General features: G+C 38.4%; 1 protein-coding gene across 1 annotated transcript in view; it reads left to right on the top strand.

Annotated features, from left to right (window-relative positions):
* LOC127437702 (chondroitin sulfate proteoglycan 4-like) overlaps positions 1 to 20,662 on the top strand; it is a 67,912-nt gene that overhangs the window by 22,231 nt on the left and 25,019 nt on the right. The window contains exons 2-3 of the mRNA XM_051692786.1: positions 14,995 to 15,158; positions 16,441 to 19,974. Of these exons, the coding sequence (XP_051548746.1) occupies positions 14,995 to 15,158; positions 16,441 to 19,974 (3,698 nt within the window). The remainder of the gene's footprint in view (positions 1 to 14,994; positions 15,159 to 16,440; positions 19,975 to 20,662) is intronic.

The following is a 20,662-nucleotide window of genomic DNA, read 5'->3' on the forward strand; positions in this document are numbered from 1 at the left end:
AGCGGTGAAGAATTTTCCTACAAAAATTTTGCATGGGGTTCAAGTTTGGTGAACTTTGATAGTGAATTTTCAGCATTGACCAATAGGAAGTTGCTTGGCAGTGACCTCTGTGTGGCAGAATTCATACGTAGCTACACTTAATGTTCACAATGGACGAAAAAAATCACAAAAGATTATGAGTTGTGTCTCCCATGCGCTTTGTGTACTGGACGAGGGAAATAAGCACCTTCAATTTACTCATTAGTATATTAAAAAGTCAAGAGCTGTTGTGTTTTCACAGGTCAATTTATTTCATAATGTCTAACATCTCATCTTTGTAAATACTAAGCCAAAATCAGAAAAATCCAGGAAGATCTTTCTGTCACAGTAATTACTGCATACCCAAGTGCCAGGATGTTTTTCTGTGGCTCCAGATTCATTCCTGAAGGGTTTTCGGTGCTGATCAATGTAATTTATCCTCATAAAGTGAAACATATGTGTGTGTCATCAGCATTGGCTACAGTTATAACATGACATGTGACCTCCATGGGTCAGTGAACGTCAGCAGTCCTGTGACTGTGTGTGTGTGTGTATGTAATATATAGTGAAGGCTAGACTGCAGAGTAGAGAACAGTAAAGGGTAAAAGGACCTATGGGAGCTTTGAATATCTCCTCAGAATTAAGCTGATTTACAATCGCTCTTTTAGAGCAGGAAACATCCTTCACACTAATCTACACCAGCAACTCCAGGAGAGAAAACCTCTAGACAAGAGCTCTGTTCTGAAACCTAGTGAGCTTCCTTGCTGTCCACTGCCTACATAGGCAACTGCCTTCTAAGACAGCATCCTAACTAAAATGGAACCTTATAAGTGACCTTTGACCTATTTGGAATGCTGTACACAGGCAGCATCTCCGTGTTTCGTACAAATCCACCTTTTTCCTGAACGTGGAAGTGTTCCACGTTTCAGCTGTGTTCAATTTCCGGTCTCCAGTGTTTCCACTCGCATCGGCGTATATTCTTAGCTGGTAATGTGATGTTTAAAGTATTATTTTTGTAAAAAAATAAATAAAAATTTTACAGAGTCAAGATGATCATTTTTTATTGACAGTGCCTCAAATGAGTGTGTAGATTATATGAAGCGATGGTCCGAGGTTAGTTACGTTGATATCAGTAACTATTTTGAGTTGTAATGACAGCAAACAACTGAACAATTGAGCCTGAAATTCATTTTTATTCCAAAAAAACTTGAATGGTTGTTGTTGTCCTTCTGGATCGCTCGTTTTGGTAGTTTTTACATTGCGTCTCAAGACCAGAAACAAAAAACAGGCAATTGGATTCATCATGGCACCACCAGTGGTTGCTCAGGAAACTGTGGATAGCACTTGAATATCACATGAAGTGCACAGTGGATACGACTTGATTACAACAGAGTTTGACATTAGCATATTGCTAGGCTAATGCTAGACTAATGCTCTTACAATAAATAAAGCATACTTGCCACACAAATTTAGGTTAAAGTAAACTTTTAAGTAAATGTAACTATTTTTATCTAGAATTTCTACTGCTAATAGCGTTGTTGATTTGCACGTGCTGTTTGCATTCTTTTAGAACCCTATTCACTAAACCAATTATGCAGATCAAGTAAAGGTGCAAACACATCCAAAGAAAGGAGGCATATTTGCACTGAAAAGATTATCACATTTGTTAAAATACGATTCATTTAATTACTCACAGCAGATTGCGTGTGTTGTGAATAAAGACTTAATTTTGTACATAGTAGTGCTCCAAAATGCAAGTACAAGGTGAATTGTTAGCGTTACCACAAGGGGCGCTATAGCTGACATTAGTGTGAATTGTATATTTCTACAGAGTTTACTCTGTCAAGTCAACAACTGTCATGGCGAAGCAACAGTTTGAAGAGAATATTGCTGAGATAAAGTCAAGTTAAAGGCAATATATTTATAACAACATACATGAATAATAACACACCCAGTTTAATGGCACAGACTTTTTTAAGGTAACTCTATAGCCCCCTTGAGTACAGAGGTTTGTTACCACCACAGTAACGCAAGAACGTACGTTATGTATGTTCAAATGGACTGGGAGTTGGCAATGAGTTGGTCAAGTGCTTGCATCTGTGTACACACACTTGCTTACAGTATGTTTCTGGCTTAAGATGCAGGTTTTTCTACTGAAATACTACACACAAAGGTGCCATAACTGTTTAATGAATTTGCCTCTTCCTGTTTTTGTTGGTCTATTTTATTCTGACCAAAACCACATCGTTATTGCAATTTCTGAAATTGTAAGGCGAAATTCACAAGAGGACCTGAAGGCAATATTTTAATTTTGTATCTCTCTCTCATGTTCGTTATCTCTCGACAATATACAGTATGTCATTCGGCAGCAAGAATTAATTGTCTTTGACAACACTGATGTTGTAATTGTGAGACAGGTAGAAAATTTCCGCTGTGTTCAAAAAGAGCAGAGCATGTTCATAAAACACACACTCCTGTCTGCTTTGACATTTACAGTGTGTTTTAGATGTGTGTGTCTGTTTGATGCCATACTGTATGGAGACTATACTTGCATCTGTTTTATAGATCACTTACTGATCACACACTCACAGGCACAAAGCGGATCTGATGGGCCTATATATGTTGTATGACTCGCTGTATGTGTTGTATGATGAAAGGGTGTATTTCTCGGCTAAATGGAGTACCGAGGGTGTTTAAAGGGCATCTTGAGGAAATACTGGCATTCAACAAGCATGATTTAAACACATACACACAACTCTCTCCCCAGCATACACACACACCCCTCCTCTACTGGGATCTCCAACTGAGATGCATGTTTAATCCATTACCCTCTAGGCAGGCTGGGAGACCAAGCTAAGAACATAAGGGATTTTTTTTTTCAACAGGGTTGTCAGCTCAGTCTCTCAAACACACCAGCATTTATTCTGCTTACAGCCCAGAGGAACTGTTTGGTGAACATAAAGGTTTGGTTGTCATAGATTAAATCGCTCCACATCAACATTAATGAGGTGAATTATGTAAGATCAGTGGCTCAATGAAGTGTTTCACTCAACTCAAACACATCACGAAGCTGATAGAAATCAGACACTGACCTCGTGTAACAGTGTAACACAAGGCTTCTGTTGTTCAGTCTCTAAACCTCACAATGAGAGCCAATATTTACACAATCATTATTTACTGCATCTGTGTTCAAGCAATGCAATTTAAACACAAAATCAAAACCAACCCGATTTGCTTACTTAATAGATGTTCCTGATCTCATTGTACACGATTCATAAGTGCATGTCATTCTAGAGAAAAAGTAAAAATTGTTTTTTGTAATCTTTTATTCAAAATGTAATAACTTGCTCTCTGAAATGACTTTTCTTTCCTGCTTATATAACCAAGACCACATTGGCAAGGGAAAATAATACTTTATGAAGAAAATGCAAGTGGTGCTTGCCCATGCAAAAGTGGTGGGTGGTTGCTATGGCTTTGCTATGTGAATGCAAAGGTGTTATTAGTGGTTTTTAGCATGTTGGTATGTGGTTGCTAGGGTGTTCTGAGTGGTTGCTATGGCGATCTGGGTGGTTCGTTTCTGGCCCAAGTCAAAAGAGCCCACGCTTAGGTCTTTATTATATTCTGGTCCCTAGATATGACTTGAGTCACTCATTCAATGTAAGTAAATGGGATTTTGCCTGTTTTATCATCCAAAAAGAGAAAATTGTGTGAGTTATTCCTTAAAAAAGTTATAGCACACCTCTCCTTAACAATCCACATGAATTTGAGGTATCATTCATGTCCATAGTGTGTGGGATGATTTATGTGACAAAGTTTAATATTTAAGTATGAGTAATAGTAATAGTAATGTTTGTTTTAGCAAGTGGCACTAATAATATAATAGTCTACTTTACATGATCCAGTCAAATCTTGATGGAAATAATCTGTTTCACTTTGAATTATGTCACATTACGGAAGTTAAATGCATTGCGGATGCCATTTCATGTTGTTTTTTTCCCCCAGAGAGACCAAATCTAGACTGAACTTCTGCTCTAGTCAGTTCTAGGACCAACCATAATCTGCAGAACTTGAGTTGAAAGAGGTTTTTGGGGTTTTCCTTTCCGTTGGGACTGTGTTTCAAACTGAGGCAGGTCAGGGGTCAAAGGTGACATTTAGGGTTAGAATGGAGTATCGGGGTGAAAGAAATCATGCTAATAAACACAAACACACACACACACACACACACTGTGAGATCTAAGTAAACATTGATACAGCCACTCCAGTGAGCCCAAAAGAATACATTAGCTTCCAATCTGAATCATAATGAGGTGGGAGGAGTCCGAGATTGAGGTTGGGGCTAATAAATAGTGGACTATTGTGCCTATTCAATCTGGGATGCTTGTAATGTTGCTCCACCCTTTTTGTCCTACAATGCTTCACTTTAGCTTGCAGGTGCGTGACATCATCGCAGCTGGGTGTTTCCGAGCAATATTTCAGTTTTTTTGCACTGCAGTGACGATTCTAGTGGCAGCTTTTTAGCATTCTGCTTGGAATGGCTGAAAGTGTTACGCACACACAGTGGCAGCGCTAGTGAAAATATTTCTGCTCGTTCTCTGGACATGAGCTACTGCAAACCAAACATAGGGCCTCAGCTCCTGTGGAGAGCTATCAGCCGTTTAAGACATCTACACATTAAGGCACATTTTCAGAGTTTTATTCACTGAGCAGAGAGAGGCAGACAGTTTGGTGTGGAGTTGTGAGTTTTGTTAATTTTTCCCTCCAAATGTCTTCATGTACCTCTTTTTGCTCTTACTTGCCCCATTTCCTGTTCAACAGCAATATCCAGAGTTTTGACCCTTAGGCTGAAATAAACACACAAATTTCTCACACCCAAATGCATTGCTGTTCGAAGCAGACAGTAAATGTTTAAGTCAACATGAAATCAAAATTGACACTATATACAGTGCATCCGGAAAGTATTCACAGCGCTTCACTTTTTCCACATTTTGTTATGTTACAGCCTTGGATTAAATTAATTATTTTCCTCAAAATTCTACAAACAATACCCCATAATGACAACGTGAAAGTAGTTTGTTTGAAATCTTTGCAAATTTATTAAAAAAACAAAACAAAAAAAAAACACATGTACATAAGGATTCACAGCCTTTGCTCAATACTTTGTTGAAGCACCTTTGGCACCAATTACAGCCTCAAGTCTTTTTGAGTGCGATGCTACAAGCATGGCACACCTATTTCATTCAGTTTTGGGGATCAAAACCGACTCTGAATTGGTGTTCTTCTTATTGGACAGGTAAGCTTACATAACTGCAAAGCATGTGAAATATAGTGCCATAAGGATTGATCTGTGTAATTTTAGCTAACTCGATCTTGCCTGCTAACGCTGATGAATTGCAAGCTACCTTGCTTCATAACTTTCTAATAATTTCAACGATCTTCTCTTTATTTTAAAAGTCAGGCATACAGGATAAATTTAAGCAAATATGCTGGTTTCTTATTTGTAGTTCAACAAATGACATACAAAACATACAATAGTGCAACATAACTGTAAACTGGTATAGTTCGGTAGTATGTAGCTGTATGTGTGTATCAGTATGCTATGTTATCTGATAAGTAGTTTTAGTTTAGTCTCAAAGTTTGTAGTAAAACAATCATAGCTGTGTAATTTTTATTATGCTACCTCATCTGTCAGCATGATGCCGGTAGATCACATTCAGTCTCTTTGTACGTTACGTCATTGTTTTGTCTGATGCTTGCTCGCTCGCTCACGTCCCTATGGAGTGTGTGCACGAGCAACAGGTAGCTGGATGCAGTTCGTCTAAAATGCGGCGATCCTGCGTGAGACGCTGAAAGAAAAAACTGTGAGATTCAGCACAACAGTCAAAGATCCAATGCGTGTTAAACAGTATACAGAAAAACAGTGCAGACGCACACAAAAGCATATTTTAACAGCCCCTAACTCGCCCTGTACTTGGAAAAACTGACCCAAACCTGGACAGAAAACCCGAATGTTTGTCAGAAGTTCAGGTCGAGTTGAAGACTTGTACGTGTAGAATAACCGAATAATGATTTTGGTATTAGAAATGGCGCTTCGAACAGTTGAACCAGGTCTTTTTGGTACCGTCGCTTTCACTGAACAGAGACAGCAAAGGACTCTTCATTGCCTCCTGTAATCTTCTATCTCATCTCTTTGTTTGTGTTCACTGTATTTTGGGCATATATACAATTATGCTATTTTACAAGCGCAGAGTCATTATTTTTCACACAGTGCTGGCATGCTTGATTGTATGTGTGTTCATGCTGTTTGTATTTAAAGGTTGGGGATGGTTTAATTAATATCAGTGTCATTTTCATGCTGTGGAAATGGTGCAGTAATTCCCTCTGAGCAGCATTTGTGTGTTTAAGAGAGAGAGAAGAGCGCTATCTGTGTGAAATGTGAGGGAAGGGAGTAGAACTGAGTCTCTCTGTGGGTCAACAGCAAATCTGAGTTTAGTTAAACTGCTCTGGGTCTTACAAAAAACACAAGCAGCTTTTTTCCCCATTACCCCTGAGAAACAATAGCTTTAGCTGAGCACATGGAATAAACCCAGATCTTCCTAACTGCTTTCCTAAACCTTTTCAGTTGTTCTGTAAAAAAAGACAGTGTCATTAAGAGCTGTCCCACTAGGCCCCAAAAGCTATTTCTTTGACTGAAGTTGTTTTGGGTATCCAGTTTTGTGCCTGATAGTAAATCCTACGATATTCTGATATATGTTTTCTTATCAGCGAAATACATAAATTAATGTTGTGTAAGCTACATATGACATATCACATGATATAACCAAAGCAACAAATTGTCAAAGTAAATGTTTCTTTTTGTCTTAACAGTTAGCATGCTAACTGATTAGCCTGCAATGCTAACATTTCATCATGCATCCCCTAAATTTAGCATATAAATTATTCTAATAATCTGCCTAACATCTCCTTTGCTAAGGGGGTAAATCATGACATTTCATTTCATTTTTATTATTATTATTTAAACTATCTTGAAATTTTGACTAGGAGATATTTTTTCCCTCTTTTTTCACATACGGCTCCTTGGAAAAACATACTTGTTAACTGATATTTCCTCATCCTTCATTTTCCCATAAAATAATATTTCCTTGAAATATCTTGAAAGACTTTGATCAATGCATAGGCTGTTTTTGAACTTCCATAGCAACAAAGATGCCCACAAATAGCTTAGAGTCTATATAGAGACTCCAGTAAACATAGATTTAAGATTGATCTAATTACAACCATCCCTTTCTCTCTCTCATACAGCCACTACATAACAAGAGGAACAAATCAGTAGCAGAGTGGCTTTTTACTATGTTTAATTTAACGGCAGCTCAGTGGTTTGTTTAGCAATGGAAATGGTCACTTGCTGTAACCATGGAGACCATTTGTGCCAAGATATTTGCTATGTATTTTAGACCTGGGGCCGGTTGCACCAGCTATACGTAAGTTACAACTTAGCCTAGTTGTGGCGGAAATGGGCATTAATCACAATTTACACACTATTAAATATTTTAGGGTTGCACCATTAAACTTAGGTAGGATGTAACCCTACGTATAAACTAAATATATACAGCAGCCTCCGACCAGGAGCAACGGTTGGAATGAAAAAGCAGACTGATATTTTATGACATCAATGAGCTCATGTTTTGCATCAATCCTTTCGACATACAGTATAATGTTGACATTTACACTCGTTTACATTTACGAGAGAGAAAACAAAAACGTACTTTTAAGCGGCTCTTCAGCATGAAACCGTTCTAACGGTGCAGTTTTCAGGGTGCGTCGCCCAGTGTCAAGTTTCAACACATTCAAAATATATATAGGATAATAAAATGAATAAATATCTATTTTTTCCAGCCTGTTGTATTAGTATTTATCTATCACCCCTTATTATTTTAGATACAGTTCCTATATATTGTTATTTACACAGGGCAAATATACTATTTATTAAATCTACTTTTATTACGTATCGTATTTTAATGGGGATTTAATTTATTACTGCTGACAGTTACATGAGCAAACAAGGTTTGAACATCAACCGTAACAAGATCAGTCTGAAACTGACGGCTTTTTAATACTTCTGTGTACAAATCTGAAGTCTGCTTATTGGATAAATACAGGTAAACGTCATATTATGCGACTACGCATTACTTTACGGAGAGCTTACGACCTACTAGTTAAGTTTCGCCTTAAGAACAGGTGGTGCAACCACATTAAGCACTGACTTAGTTACAAACTAACTAGTAGTTACTAAGCCCTTAGTGTGAACTTTACGTCCCAACTTACGTGAGACCTTAAGCACAGCTGGTGCAAACCTACCCTGGACTTGTGTAAAAAATGTATATTTTCAATTCATAATTTGTTTTGTTTTGGGCAGCACAGATAGAACATGAACACAAGTCACTTTCTAAAAAGGATTGATGGTACCATGGTTAAGTGAGGATGGTAATACCATGTTACTTTTATATACCATTATACGTAAAGTCAACATGAAATTAAAACTGACCCTATTTACTTACTCAATACATTACATTTCTTATAGTGCACGACTCAAATGGTTTCATCAAATGGTCCTAATTTTCTCCACTCCTTTTCCACAGATGTCATCAAGCCCTCTTTTTTTAACTCCTCCCCTACAACTGTCTGACTCCATTCTGGTGTTTAACGCCCAGTTTTCATGATCCAATCAACTGAGCACAACAGTCTGGTTTAATAAGTAAAAATCCCATTCATTTTCTCCATTGGGGAATTGATTATTAACAATAACTTATAAACCTTTAAAGACAGTCCTACCTTGAGCTCCGAGGTTGTTTAGTGACAGTATATGCTTCAGCTGAAGCCATCAGTCCACGTTATTTCAACTTAATTTTTTGTTAAAATCGTGTTTCCAGGCAGAATTCCTGATAAAGAACTATGCTACCCATGATGCTGAAGGGAGTCTATCCATCAATCATAGAATCATGGCCAACAAAGCATGACAAAAGAGCTCTACAATGACCATGCACTCTCGACGCACTATAAATGATGCAACCGAGTCGGCTACAGTCTTAAACCTCTTATATATTTGTGTATATCTGAATATTTTGCAATGAACTTAAAATTGTATTTTCTATACTTATAATCAACAGCTTTAAATCAATAGTTTTACATTTTTCCATTATTTTTATTTGTATCACATTTTTTTAATTTGATCACATCATTCGCAATGCTTCATGGGATTGTAGTTCGTTCCATCATTAAAGATGGTAAGTACATAGTCTTGTACCTTTGTCTTTTTGTCTGAATTTTCAAATACTTAAAAACTAATTTTGTAATGTTGTGATTCACCTCAGAGCTGGTGGTTTGGTTCATGGCTTAGAACTCTTTTATGAAGGATTTTTATGAAACCAAGATGGTTGAAAAAGGATGGGCACTGTTGCACTCTACTTTCGATGGAAACAATCAAGCCCCACTGTACTTTTTTCATTAAAAAAATCCTGTTTTCATCTACAAAACTTCACATTACAGCAGTAAAATGGGTTATGAATGCCGTTTCAAGTTGACTTTAAATGGTACTTATAAGAATATCATGATATTACTTTCATGGTAGTGTCCGTATAGCCATGGTATGCTTATATAGTAATACCATGGTACCTCTTGGTGGAAATGCAGCTTCCATTGCAATTAAAATCTTCCATTTGTGGATGTTGTACCCAGGTAAAAATTCATCTCTCAGACAGAGTCAGATTATCAAAACAGGTGCATGGTGCAGCTCGCACACACACTGAGTGGATCGAGTCCAGGTCCGATTTACTGGCACAGAGCTCATCTGCTGATAGATCCATTTATTACTTATGACTGCAGCCGAGGACAGCAAATCATCCAGGAGCTTAACACGACCAAGCAATGGGCAAGCGAGTTAAGGTCACCTTCACAGAAACCCTGTCTAGACAGAACATAGCTGTGCTATAAAAGTTCTCCCAACATTCTTTATTCTGGATTCTTTGGTCTGATTTTGCAGCAAAGACCCAAGAAAACATCCTGTGTTTGAGATCTACCGAAGTTTTTTTTTTAACCAGTATTTTTGTATTTTTGTGTTTTCCAGTAAACAATATCTAAATATCCTTAAAAAACAAGATATATTCACCTGGGAAGCAAAACTGCATAGGGTTAGGTAGGGTTAGGGTTAGGTAACATAATAAGATAACTTATTTTCAAAGAATGTATCTTGAATATATTATATTTATTTTTCTTACCTCACTGGCTAATAGCTTTTCTTCTTTTTAAGCATAAATCTAACTAAATTTGGTAAGGTTTATGCTTAAAACAAGAAAAAACTATTTGCCAATGGGGTAGGAAATAAAGCTTTCTCCTACACATGTTTGCTTCTTATGTTTAGATATAGTTGCCCCAAGAAGTATTTTGATACTTAAGTCACACTTAAAGATGTATGGATTTATTTAGATGAAACCAAGTGGCATCTACAAACAAATAATGGTAGACCTTTTCTCAGAACTAACCTGACTAGTCATTGCAATTAAGCTGATTTTTAGTGGATGTACAGTATGATGTCAGTTCCCCTTAATTTCACACAGGTGTCCTAGCTGATTAACCACAGGTGCAGTTCATCACATTAACAGTGGGGTATGTTCCACTCTGTTTGACAACCAGAAAGTGTCCAAATACTTCTCTTAATTTTGAATAGTATGTGTATTGTTATAGTCTAAATCCTAGTAAACATTAAAATAAATTCCTTTTAGTCTGATACTTTGTTATTTAATGCAAAGACATACATTCATTCATCGAGAATTCATCCATTTTTAAGTGTGGCTCAAGTGTCCAAATACCTTTTGGCGCCACTGAAGACAAAAATACTGACTATGAAAATGCATTTTTGCATTTTGCAGATTAAATGGCAGGTTGTTTTCTCTGTTGTAGTTGCTCATCCTTCCGTGTGAATGTTCCGGATGTCTGACAGTGAACGGGAGTGTTTTGGGGAACTGGGACACTTCTGATTTATCCACAGGATGGGAGACAGAGAGCCGCTCAGTTCCCTAAAAATACAGACTGTAGCGGCCCTCACGACAGCGCCATCTGCCCTGGCACAAGCCCAGGGACACACACACACATACAGAGTTTCTGAGGGTGGATGGATGCTGGATTTGAACAGCAATAGCAGCATCATATGCAGGGACAGACTGGGACTAAAAAGTGGTCCTGGACTTTCTAGCCCAGAGCGGCCCACAAAACACAGCCAGCAACACACCACACCATAACACGGCTCATTTTCAAATTTTTGTGTTAGAAAAAAGAAAATAAATTTCTGTTGACTGCTAGTCATGACAACGGGCCCCACAGTGCAAAAATAGTCATAACTTTAAAACTTATAAAACCACCGTAAATGTGATGAGTGGATTTTTTCAAGAAAGCACTAAAATAAGCACTTTATAGCTCAGACAAATTACATGTCCGAAAACTTTTTTCCCAACATACAGATGTTAGGTTAAAATGTACATGAAAATACAATGGAAAGGGCGTATTTTAGGTGCTGTGACAAGTCAGCATTTCTTCAAAGTTTTTAAAGATCTTTATCACCTTTCAGTTTTTTTCTAGAAGTGCAAATAAACTATTGTCTTAGTTAATATGAGGTTGTGGAAACAAGTATAATAATAATATATTATATGTATATATAGCTATACAAGATCATAAAATGTTGTTTAAAATAGTCAGATGAATAATGTGTCACACAGCCGGACACTGATGACAATGCTGAACATTTCATGTCAATTACTCACATAACTATGTGTAAATGTTTATTTTAAAAAAAATCTAATGAAAAATCTATGAATCTATGAAAACAAAGTTGGCCAGAATATGTATATACACCGATCAGCCACAACTTTATCCACCTGCCTAATGTTGTCTAGGTCCCCCTCATTATGCCAAAACAACACCAACCCACATCTCAAAATAGCATTCTAAGATGCTATTCTTCTCACCACAATTGTATAGGGTGGTTATCTGAGTTACCGTAGACTTTGTCAGTTCGAACCAGTCTGGTCATTCTCTGTTGACCTCTCTCATCAATAAGGCATTTCCGTCCACAGAACTGCCGCTCACTGGATGTTTTTTGTTTTTTGGCATCATTATGAGTAAATTCTAAAGACTGTTGTGGATGAAAATCCCAGGAGATCAGCAGTTACAGAAATACTCAAAGGTGAAGTCATGTGACAACAACATGACTACTGTTTGAAACCTTAATGCATAATGCGTTCTGCCTCGCACACTATTTTTTACAAACAGTAGTCTGTATACTGCACATTATACAGTATGTAAAATAGAATTCCTTTCTGAACACTGCCCGAGTATTACTACATTCTCAAAAGCATGTTCTTTTCCATCACCAGGGAAGTATACTTATTGAAACTATGCAAAGTGGATTAAGATGACATCTTTCCATCAATGCAAATTAGATTCTATAAATCCAGTTACTTTAAGTTACTAGCATATAAATATATCATCTATCATTCAAATCTAAATTTTCCACTCTTGGTTTTCTTTTCAAACAGTGTTGCCTCTTAAGTGGTCTATAGAGACAGATGTGCAGTTTCATAATCAACTAAGCAGCACAATAAAGATGCTCATTCACAAACAAAAGGAAAGTCGCCTGCATTTTTAGAACACAATGAAGCGTGACTGGTCTATAAAGACAAGAGCCTTGAGTCTTGGGTAAATGTATGGTGCATGTTGAATTGTGGAAATAGTTGGGGGTCTTCAACACATGTGTCCCATTTAGAATCCCCTCAAAGACTTTTAATGGGTTCCAGATTCATATGTGCTGGTAACTCACTGTGGCCCTTGTGTCTTCTCTGATCTGAGCATGCTCAGTGCAGACAGATGGCAACTCTCTCGATTTGAACCTAAGAGTCCTTGGGCTCCTGTTGCCTATTTTATCTCCCATGGGTGCAATGAACATTCCTACAAAAACTTATCTGAGCAGAATATTCCTAGTTAACTCCATTTATTCCCTCCCTGGCCCCAGTACATCTGCAGTGTGTTTTGAAGGAAAAAACTAAATTAGATTATCAGGTCTCAGATAAACCATTCAGCAAAAATATATAGTTCCTAGCCAAAATATATTTGAGATATATATATATATAGAAAATGTAGCTTCATTATGAATCTTGTTTCTCTGGGCTTTGTCTATTTTAGATGCTATCTGAGCATCTCAGATCTGTGTGGACAGTCATTTTCAAGCTTAGATCTAAATGTTATAACCTTTTCAACATTATAGATTATTATATGAGAGATATTATGAGCTTTAGCTTTTAGCACTGCATCCTGTTGTGTTTGGCTCCTTGCAAGAGATTTATTTGTTTGTGTTTTGGAGTGCATCGACTAAATGTTTTTGTGGGTATCTGTGAGAACCTTTTACAGAACTGTGAAGATTTCTGTCACTTTCTGATGTGTGATACACTCCAAGTTTTTATTAACATGAAGCTATTGTGTTTCTGTTCATGAGAGATTTTGGCGCATGAATATAGTTTCCTCCCAATAGCTCTTCAAGTTTCCTACACATCTAATTGCCTTTAGCATTATTTATGTTTAGTATTAAAGTGCTGCTCTCTAAAGTAATTCCTTTGAGTGTGAACCAAAGAAAACACAGCGGAACAAACAAAGAAATCTGGGCTGGTTGCAATTGACTTTTAAGAGTTAGCAATTAGCCATTAGCTTAGCGGTTGTACATTTTGCTAAATGATTTCAGCTGCTATTATGCTGTTGCTGTTTATTAGGTAAATGCAAGTGAATGTATCATTGTGCTGTTTCTGAGGTATTTTCAGTGGCCTTACAAAAACTTACCATGATAATCAAAGTTGCACCATTGTAACTACAGTTAGCCTATACATGTAGCATTATATCAAAATCATAACAAACTCCCTTGGCAAAAACCCTTACCTGTTTATTTGTGGCAAACTTGGTTACTTTGTGAAAGATCATAATCTTTCATTTCTGGGCTGAGGGAATTACATGAGCCATAAAATGAATCAGCTGGGCACATGCTGATATCATCAGACCTCTGACCCTAACTACTGTGATGTTTGACCACTTTTCCTGTGAGAATGTTCCATTCTTGCCAAATTCCCCTGAACGGATTTCCCAGTGAGTCTGATAGTATAATGTTACCATGGCATAGACAATATGACTTTGGCCCCTGAAACCTCTTCCATGAGATTAGGACCTTCTTGACATCCGGCCCAGGAAGAGTGTTTTGTGTGTGTACGTATTTAGCTACACTACCCTGCAAAGTTACACATTTTATCAAAATGTAGTTCTTAACAAAATGTTGTCTCTTAGACTATGATCTGTTCTGTGACAGATGGGTTTCTCTCAACTATGATCAGATTCAGAGAAATAAGAGTTAGACTATTTTATAAACCACAATTTGTTTTACAATTAAAAGATTTTGAAGCCAATTTTGTCAGTTGCAGTTTTGGTGTAGTTACTGCATTTCGGCTTTGTAGGGCAGTATAGTTTGGGGAGGAATTTGTCACCAAAAGTGAGCTAAATCATACAAAATGCCCCTTTGAGGGCATTTAGGCAACATCCTCAGTTGGAGTCTAGACGTCTATGGTATGTCCACATTTAGATTTCAAAGTAAACAAGTATGTGTGCAAATTAGATTTAATACAGTAGTGAAAGCAATAGAGACAAGTCAAATTATCAGTCCAAGACAGGTGGTTGCATTAGCATAGAGTCAAATATTACTGCGGCAACTCTGGGAATCCAGCAACAGTTATATAAATATTCTCCAGAACATTTTTCTGTGTCTTTTCTACACAACAGCTGACAAGACAGCTGCAATAGTTTTAAATCTGAACTTCCATCTGTCGTTTGTCTGCCCACTTCCATATTCACATGTTATTTCAGATTAAAAAAATCTTTCCCCTTGTGTGTTTGCAGACTCCTATTTTGGGGACAGCTACTGTCGGATAGATGCCGTTCAGGACCTGTCAAGTTTTCAAGTGTCGCTCCAGTTTAAAACCAGCAGACGAAGCGGTCTGCTCCTATTGGCTGCAGGACACAGAGATTACCTCTCACTGGAGCTCTACAATGGCAGATTACAGGTGAGACACATGTCTATTCCCCATATGAAAGAGAAAACACAAGAATTTTTTTTTTAAGATATCTCCTTAATATCTCAACTGTTTCTCCTAGACAGAAATAAGATTAAATGGAGAACAAATGGAGATTTCAGCTTAAGTCTTCAGCTTCTCAGATTTATCTCCTGAGAAAAGCCACACTCACAAAAAATAAATAAATAAATAAATAAATTGAAAATATACTCTGTACTGTAGATTAAAACCTAGACTGATGTATGGTTTGTACAAATAAATACACACTTCACTATTTTCTCATGGCCCTTCAAGACTTCAGGCCTCCTCCAGAATGAGCCACACATTGAGCAAATCTCCAGTGAGCTATGAGAAGCAGTCATTTGGATTGTGGTTAGAGGGATGACTCACATGTGCTTCCAGTTCCACTGTGACTGGATCGACTCGACACATGGAAAATGATACCACAACTAGACTATGTTACTCTGAGATAATTCTTCATCTGTTGCCTCCCCAGAAAATGGCTCCCACTCTGCACAAATAAACACACACTTAAATTGCAGCCATTATGCTGCAATATGAAACGGTACCAAGACTATTTCATTGGTGACAGGGTTTGTCATTAAAAATGCATTTTCGACGACATATTCATTTCATTCACATTTACTCTTTTCATCATCTTTGGAGGCTGCAGATCTGAAATGAGATCTGTGATATTTTCATTTTAAGTGGCTGCACAGTGTTTGAAATAGCAGACTAATCAAACAAAGTGGATTTCAGAATATTTAATATCTCATATTCACAACTGGATGCATGTGTGGTGCATTGCAAACAATCCTTTTCTTAACCAGTATGTTTGTCTTGTTTTCCAGTAAGAATATCTCAAAGAGATAAATATACCAGAGAAGCAAAATTGTGCAAGATATTAAGACATTTTTTTAGAGAATGTATCTAAAATATAAATGCATTGGAGATTTTTCACTTGTTTTATTTTTCCACTTGATAAGGCAAGCATATATCTAGGAACTCAAGCTATAACTAGGAACCAGAATAATACAGAGTCTTGGGTGTGTTTGTTTTTTTAATTTGGGCCAGTAAGCAACCACATAGCAATCATTCAGAACACCCAAGCAACCACCTAGGAACCATAGCACTGTGGCAGTGACTTTTCTATGGGCAAGCATCCACATTTTCTTGGTAAAATGTTAGTTGAATCTAGTTTCATTTAAACTTCTTATTTCTAACGGTGTATTTTTTAAGTGTAGTAATATAATTTTTTTATGTGTTTCTACAGGCAAGGATTGACATGGGGTCTGGAGAGAAGGTTCTGTCCTCCTCGATGGGTCTGCAGCTCAGTAACCTTCTGGACCATTATGTGTCTCTCACTCTGACAGACTCCAAGTTCATTATGGTTGTGGACAGCTTGTACACAACCTTCATCCCAATGGAGGGATTGGATGAAGACCTGAACATCGACCAGGGCGTGTTCCTTGGAGGCGTGAGGGACCTGGATGTGGAGTATTTGAGCACGGCCATACCCTTTCTGCGAGGCTGCATGAGCAATGTTAAATTTGAGTCTCATAATTTTGATATTCTGGCTTCAGAGGATAAAATCTGCTTTGACACAAAGGAGACCTGTAGCAGCGAGTTTGAGGCTGGGGATGGAGAAACGATCAGCTTCATCAGCCCTGAATCATTCATCTCTTTTCCTACGTGGACAAGAACCAGCTCTGGTTCTCGCAACCTGGAGATTCTGATGAAGACGACTATTGAAGATGCTCTGCTGTTCTTCCACCCTGGACACCAGGCAGACTTCATAGCATTAGGAATGGTGGGGGGGTACCTGAAAGGTGTAATCGATCTGGGCAGTGGGATGTATGTGCTGGACAACGTGGAAGTCAAAGTGGATGATGATCAATGGCACAGAGTCAAAGTTCAGATTAACCCCAATGAGTTCCAGATAAATATGGACAGTCAGCTTGTTTCTCTCCCTCTAAATGTGTCAGAGACGTTGGATCTGGTGGGAAATTTGTACCTGGGAGGCATTCAACGGAAGATGAAGGATGTGTTTCAAGATAATTATTTGACTCGGGTGGAAGAGGAGGTCACAGTTGAGTCCTTTATTGGATGTTTAGGAGAAATCAAGGTGAATCAGAAAGACAGAAGCCTGCAGGACGCTCTGATAACTAAAGACATTCATGTGAAATGTGAAGGCGATTATGATTACTCCACTTATGATGATCTTGAGACAACAACAGCACCTCCAGTAAGAATAACATACATTGATGTTAATCCTGATGAAAGACACTGTCTACCTACAGAGGAAATGCCAGAGATGTTCCGCAATATTTCCAAGCTTCTGGAAATTACTCCTCTACTGGTTCCTGAGGGAGGGGAGTCCTTTATTGACATTGTAAACCTTAACCCAACATTCAACCTAAACGCTGCAGGCGTTCAACAATCTCAGATCATCTTTACTGTACTCAACAACCCCTGGTATGGGCTGCTCGATATGAACATCAACACAAGACGTACAAAGAAGTTTACCTTTCTGGATGTTGTCAACAAGAAAATCAAGTATCTACATGACGGCAATGAAAAGTATGGTGATCAGATTCAACTGGAGGTGACAGCACATGGAACGAGTCTCCCGGAGTGCTTGAGTGTTGCACGGCAATACGTGCTACCGGTAGAGATCATCCCTGTCAACGATATCCCTCAACTCAGTATGGGCGACATCTTGGTCACAGCTAATGGCCGTACACGATTGAGTCCAAATCTGATCAAAATCTCTGACTCGGATAATCGGTGTGATGAACTCATGGTCACAGTTATGTCAGACCCAACTCCTGTTGGATATCTGGAGAATGCTAAGCAGCCAGGAATTAGTCTGAGAGAGTTCACCTGCCGACAACTGAAAGAAGGAAATATCTACTATGTCCACAGAGGTGGGGCCGTGACTGTACTTAGCCTGCAAGTGTCAGGTGGAGATTTGATTAGCCATTCAACCACATTTAAGCTAATAATCACCCAGCCACAGATGAATCTACTGACCAATACTGGCCTCTTGCTCACTCAGGACAGCAGTGCCTTAATTGGAATACAAAATCTGGCCATTTCTGCAACTCCAAAAACTGGAGACATTGTGTACAATGTCACTCAGCCACTAAGATTAGGAGAACTGCAGTTGATCTCAGACGATGGGGTGCCAAAAAGAGTGATGCTATTTCATCAGTCTGATCTTGAGCAGAACCGACTAAAATACATTCCTGAACTCACAACGGAGCTTGAGAGCACACAGACAGAGTATATTCATTTCAACGCACAGCTCGGACAGGTCACTCTCCCAGACAACACTTTTATCATAAAGATCATGCCCACTATTGTAAGAATGGCTAAAATTGTTCCTCTCCAAGTTGAAGATGGCCAGCCAAAGGTCATTATGCCAGAAGAACTAGAAGCTGTTGTGAGGGGAAGTACCACTGATTCAAGATCAATCAGGTATACCGTTCTGAGACGCCCAGCCCTGGGAAACTTGATGTTGCTTCACAAAGAGCTGTCAGAGGGTGATACTTTCACCCAGGAAGACATCTTTAATGGTCACATCAGTTACAGCCCTAGTGTTCACAGATCTGTTGATGTCGAGGATCAGTTCCAGTTCAAAGTATTCGCAGAGGATCAATATTCCAGAGCATACACCTATCCAATTACAATCCAGGCTGATTCCGATGCCCCTGTACTAACCAATGAAAGGCTTGTGGTGTTGGAAGGGCATGAGAACATCCTAAACAAGGAATATCTCTGGGTTCAAACCTCCACCTCGACAGACTTTGTCTACAGGATATCACAAGATCCCAAACATGGTCGTATCATCAGAGACTCTCCACCGGGTGAGCAAAGGTTCGAGGGTGCAATTAGAGTCTTCAGCAATGAGGATCTACTTTTGAACAGGCTGGTCTACAAACATGATGGATCAGAGACCAGCTATGACCAGTTCACCTTCCTTGCGTTTGACGGTGGGCAGGATGAAGGTCAGGAGTTGCTTAGAGGGGTGTTTAACATTGCAATACAATCCAGGAATGACTATGTTCCTAAAAGGGTAATCGACAAACCTTTTAATGTGCTCAGAAATGGCCAGCGTTTGTTGACTACTGATGACATTCTGTTCAAGGATGATGACTCTGATTTTAATGACACCCAACTGGTGTATGTAAGAGTCGGAATTCTTTCAGGAAACATTGTCTCTTCTGAAGACCCAATGCAACCTCTTTATCGCTTCACCCAGGCCGACCTGAGAGACAAGAAGGTTTTGTTCGTCCACCATGGGGCCGACCGTGAGCGATTCCAACTTCAAGTATCTGATGGTTTACACAAGACCACAGCTGTGCTTCAGGTTCAAGCAGGAGACCCTTATCTACGTATAGTCAACAATACCATGGTGGTCATGGATCATGGCAGCACCAAGACACTCAACACCAGTCTGTTGAGTGCAGAGTCCAACATGGACATCAGAAGTCCAGCTGAGATAATTTATGATGTGACTTCTACTCCCAATAATGGTAGGATTATAGTTAGTGGAATTGAGTCTTTGAGGTTCACCCAAGAAGATTTGATGAAAGGTGTGGTCTCCTATGAGCACAGTAACCAGAGCCTTCACTCTAAAGATTATTTTACCTTCGCTGTGCAAGCTAAGGGTCAGTCCGTCGAGGGCACTTTCAGGATAAAAATATTCAAGAAAGGTTACCTGTCAGAACCCGTGGTTGTGTTTAACCAGTTGACCATTGCTTATGATGGAGAGCACTCTGTTATTGACCAAGACCACTTGAAGGTAAGATCACTTCATAGTGCTACACGTAGCCACCACAAGAGGTGTACATTTTTGGATAACACTAATGTAGTTACTTCTTAGAAAAGGAATTAGCAAAATGTATCATTACATAACATTAAACCTTTTGTGTCTTAACACATTAAGATAAATCTGTTTTACCAATATTTGTTTCTTGAGTAACCCAAGTGCTCTCAAAGTCATAAATGACAGAAAGCACCTTTTGCTTCCAACATTTTCTTAAAGAGCAAGTGGGCTAATACATTAGAATACATATGTTATAATTTTTTTCTGCAAATCATGACATAAACCTCACATATAGTAGAAATATTTGCATTCTTGGCACTCCCCAACAGTCTCTAAAGCTGCACTTTGGGAATTTAGGCTCTCTAGCGGCATATGTGATTGAAACCTAAAAGTGCAAGCAACTTGCAGAGGAACATTTTACGTGAGTTGTGTTTGAGGTTGCCTGGACATTGCCTGTGATCACTAATCATCACTTGGAGATCTTCACCTGCATACCGGAGTCATAACATGCTATATTCATGTTGATATTATGTTGTTTGTTTAAACATTTAAACCGAAATATTGCTTGTATTGAGGAAGATAAAAAACTCTAAATTACACATTTGAATATGATTATTTATGTGTTTTATCCACTACACATTCATGTTTGTATTATACTACACAT

The sequence above is a fragment of the Myxocyprinus asiaticus genome, chromosome 48 (genome assembly GCF_019703515.2).
Source record: "Myxocyprinus asiaticus isolate MX2 ecotype Aquarium Trade chromosome 48, UBuf_Myxa_2, whole genome shotgun sequence".
NCBI lineage: Eukaryota > Metazoa > Chordata > Actinopteri > Cypriniformes > Catostomidae > Myxocyprinus > Myxocyprinus asiaticus.